At 29.7% G+C, this 5,066-nt stretch overlaps 1 protein-coding gene across 1 annotated transcript in view; it reads left to right on the forward strand.

Annotated features, from left to right (window-relative positions):
- HMX1 (H6 family homeobox 1) overlaps positions 1 to 3,645 on the forward strand; it is a 4,764-nt gene extending 1,119 nt beyond the window's left edge. The window contains exon 2 of the mRNA XM_075333197.1: positions 2,823 to 3,645. Coding sequence (XP_075189312.1) covers positions 2,823 to 3,385 — 563 coding nt within the window. The 3' untranslated portion in view covers positions 3,386 to 3,645. The remainder of the gene's footprint in view (positions 1 to 2,822) is intronic.
- Positions 3,646 to 5,066: the final 1,421 nt, after the last annotated feature.

Genomic DNA, 5,066 nt, shown 5'->3' on the forward strand with positions numbered 1-5,066 from the left:
ATTACTAGTGCTATTAAGAGTAAAGAGTATTATAATGTCCAGTTTTAAGATATATAATGTGTATAATGCTCATGTAGTGATAAAGGATATTATCCTAAATCATACAATAGTCACATCGGAGCTAGAATTATACCTCTACTAAAAAAAAGAACTGCATTTAAGGATCGTGTAGAAGTAATAATAATATTAATAAACATTCTACAACAATGTTCATGATGTAAATGTAGTGATATAAGTTATAATGTGTGAAATGTGCTAATACTAACAGCAAGAGTAGTAATAATATACATTATAATGTTTATAATGGTCATGGAATAGTAGTGGTAATAATAATAATAATATTATATTAATGATGATAATAAAAATGTGTATGTGTGTATATATATATATATATAATATCAAATAATGTAATATAAAAAATGTAAATGTAATGTAAAATAATATAATATATATAAAATAACGTGCATGAAGTAATAGGGGGAGATATTATATACTGATATATATATATATATTTTATATATATGTGTATATATATAATATTATATATATTATATGTGTGTTATATATACTGTTATATATACTAGTTATGTGTATGTATATTGTATATATATATAATTATTATTATTTAATTATTATTATAATATATACTGTACACATAAATATATATATATAAAATATCTACTCTTTCAAATCATAATTGATTGTAACAATAATATTGCATAATGCTGAAAACTACTATTCCTGAAGTTCTATTGCACAAACAATCATAGGCATGTTTTTAGAATAATGTACTGTATGTATATATATATATATATATATATACATATATATATATATATATATATATATACACTGTGTATGCAAAAATAGGAGCAGCACTTAACCTGTTGGGGTGCAAGGTCCTTCCTTTTTGCTGTATGTATATATATATATATATAGCCTAGTATTTATTAGGTCTTATACTAATATGGTACATGTTAACATGTTATTGTGATATTATGTATAATAATAGTAATATAGTGTAGCTTTTGTTGTTGCTCTTATGCCTTTGAGCAGTACTTTCTTCATACTGTACAATTATAAAGCGATTCCTCACATTTCTCACTCTACAGACTTTCAAGTTTGTCAAAGTGTGATCAGAGAATGAGGTGACTCAGGTGTAACACTGAGGATTATGTCTGTGTAATGATTTATCTGGGTGGCCTCAGGGAGAGCTGCCATATTAGCTCATCTTTATCATACAGGCCCTGTTTTGGGTTTTTTTTTTTGGGGGGGGGGGGGGGGATTCTACTACTTTATAGCACTGGTCTCAGTAGAAACATGTCCTGGTGCTGAGAAGTGGTGATCTTCATGATGATGATGATGATGATGATGGTCTGCAGGACAATTGATTACTCTACAAAATTCACTTCTAATCTTTGCAGGGCAGTAATGTCACTGACCAGTATTTAGAGGGATATTTCTGTGATCTTTTTAATTAGGACATACAAATAAAAAGAGTAATAAAGGAATAAAAAATCGGGGAAAAAGAGAAGTGATTGGACAGAATATTCACTGCAAAACTGTTCTATATTACACTGAATTGTCACATTAGCGCTTAGAGTAGAGGGGTGATAAAGCCCGGATACAGGCACTGAGCTCACTGCTCATCAGACACTGACAGGTATATGGAGAATGCTGGTGTGTTAGCAGTGACTTTTACCTGGTGTTGCTATTTTTACTATCTATATACTTTTTAATCCTAAAAATGGTCACAATTTTACATCGGTGTCATTAGCTTTATTATGCTTGATGATATCCCGACCTAGGAATTCTTACTAAACTTACTAATACTGTCTATCTATTTATCTATCTATCTATCTATCTATCTATCTATCTATCTATCTATCTATCCCTCTATCTATCTATCTATCTATCCCTCTATCTATCTATCTATCTATCTATCTATCTATCTATCTATCCCTCTATCTATCTATCTATCTATCTATCTATCAATCATCTTTCTATCTAATATCTATCTATCTATCCCTCTATCTATCTATCTATCTATCTATCTATCTATCTATCATCTATCCCTCTATCTATCTATCTATCTATCTATCTATCTATCTATCTATCTATCTATCCCTCTATCTATCCCTCTATCTATCCCTCTATCTATCTATTTATCTATCCCTCTATCTATTATCTATCTATCTATCTATCTATCCATTATCTATCTATCCCTCTATCTATTATCTATCTATATATCTGTCTATTTCTCTATCATCTATCTATCCAGCTATCTATCTAATCTATTATTTATCTATCTATCTATCTATTTATCTATCACCTATTTATTTATCATCTATCTATTCAGCTATCATATTTTTATTACTTATCTATCTATCTATCAATCATCTTTCTATCTAATATCTATCTATCCCTCTATCTATCTATCTATCTATCTATCTATCTATCTATCTATCTATCTATCTATCTGTCTGTCTATCTATCTATCTATCTATCTATCTATCTATCCCTCTATCTATCTATATCTCTATCTATCTATCTATTATAGATCTAGCAATCATCTATCTATTTCAGATGTATTAGTCACAATTTTTACACAAATGTCCTAAGAGTTCCCAGACTAAAGTCCCCCCTTATTTTCCTGCTGAGACGTCTTTAGCAGTATTTAACCCCTTCCTGTGCCGGCTGGACTGTGCACTATATATACGTGGACATTTTCTGTGCATTTTCCTGAATTCCTATAAAATAATGAACTATTGTTCCTACTTTCCAGGAGATTGTTAATGTCCTTTCTCCATTGTTCCTTTCAGCTAGTGACCGAGATTCTCCGGAGATCTCAGAGGGTTCAGAGAGACAATGTAGGACCTACAGAAAACAGCACAGTGATGGGTCAGAAGACAAAAGAGAGGAGGAGGGCTTCCAGTGCAAAGAAGAGGAGAAACTGGAGCAGGACTCAGACCAGAAATCCTCCAGAAAGAAGAAAACTCGCACAGTCTTCAGCAGGAGTCAGGTCTTCCAGCTGGAGTCCACCTTTGATGTAAAGAGGTATCTGAGCAGCTCTGAGAGGGCCGGGCTGGCGGCCTCCCTGCACCTCACAGAGACCCAGGTCAAGATCTGGTTCCAGAACCGCAGGAATAAATGGAAAAGACAGCTAGCTGCAGACCTGGAGGCTGCCAACATGTCCCACACAACCCAAAGGATAGTAAGGGTCCCCATACTGTACCATGAGAACTCCGCTGCCAGCTCCCTGGGCTTCAGCCTGCCGCACCTCTCCCCTCCTCTGGTGGGCTTCTCCAGTGCTGTCAGCTACCCCCTCGCCACTTTTCCCAACTCAGTGCCCTATATAAGATCTCAGATGACTGGACTTGTCTGACTGAGACCTATACAAAAAAGACTTTCGGACTTTTCATCCTATTTTGTATTAATTAACTACATATCTGCTACTTACATATTACTTGATTTTATGCATTGGAATTGAAAACGTGCAATAACGTTAACTTGGGGTTCACTAATGACAAATGCGGCAATTAAACTTTTCTTTTTATACTTCCAAAGAATTTCTTGTAGTTTGATTTTTATTTAGCTACTTGATGACATATCAGAAAGCAAGGAATGGTGATTGTCTGTTAATTGAGAAATAATATATTAATAATTATAATCAATATATCAATATTAATAATGTATAAATATCTATATTTAACTGTGTGTGTGTATGTATGTGTATATATATATATATATATATATATATATAAATACAATCAAATATAGATATTTATACACAAATACAACTTTACAATTAAATATAGATATTTTAAATTAGGAAATTGGGGATTTTTCACCTATTTAGTAATGCCTTATATTTAAGATGCTAAAACATTACTTATGCTCCCTTTGTTTTATTTAGGATTTGTGTAAACACCAGTGTCAATCTAAATGCCTTAAAATAAAGTAGTGTCATTAAAAAATCTCACTACGTTTGGGTCTAAAAAATTAATACTAATAATAATATTAATAATACTATTATTAATAATACTATTATTAATAATAATATGTTTAATACTAATTCCAATTATTAGCAGAATTAATTATGTTATTAAGAAATTTCAGAAACTTTTCTGAAAAGTTAACAGCTTTAACCTCTCGTTGAAATAAAATATGGCTGCTTTGTAGTAATAGAGCTTAGGTAGTCGATTATTATTCATTATTATTCCAAATCCAAACGCTTCCCTATATATGTATGTATATATATATATATATATATATATATATATATATATATATATACATATATATAAAATAATAAACATAAATCTAAGGGTTTTTTTTATAAGTTGAAACCATTATTGTTAAAATTTCAAGATTTCATTGCATATTAGTAAAAGTACATAAATTATATTTCAGTATATATATATATCACTTTAATAGGAATGTGAAAAACATCAAATCCTGGCTGGCAGTGCTGATGACTTTACTGTAATTGAATGTATTAAACATATAAAAGTAAAATGGTAATAAAAATAACAACAACAATAATATTAATCTTTAATCTCCAGGGCACCATTTGCTGATTTAATATATTAAGCATGTAAATGTAAAATGATAATGAAAACAACAACAATAGTCACAACAACAGTGACGATAATAATAATAATAATAATAATAATAATAATAATAATAATAATAATAATAATAATAATATTTGATCTCCAAGGCACTACTTGCTGATTTAGTATATTAAACATATAAAAATAAAATTATAATAAAAACAACAACAATGGTACAACAGCGACAATAATAATAATGATAATAATAATAAAAATATTAATAATAATATTTGATCTCCAAGGCACTACTTGCTGATTTAATATATTAAACATATAAAAGTAAAATAATAAAAACAATAACAACACTAACAACAATCACAACTACAGCAACAAAAGCAGCAACAACATCAACAATAATAATAAACATAATAATAATTATTATTATTATTATTGATCTCCAAGGCACCATTTGCTAATTATATGTTAAACATATAAAAGTAAAATGCTAAT

This window comes from Anomaloglossus baeobatrachus, chromosome 1, assembly GCF_048569485.1.
Source record: "Anomaloglossus baeobatrachus isolate aAnoBae1 chromosome 1, aAnoBae1.hap1, whole genome shotgun sequence".
Classification (NCBI taxonomy): Eukaryota; Metazoa; Chordata; class Amphibia; order Anura; family Aromobatidae; genus Anomaloglossus; species Anomaloglossus baeobatrachus.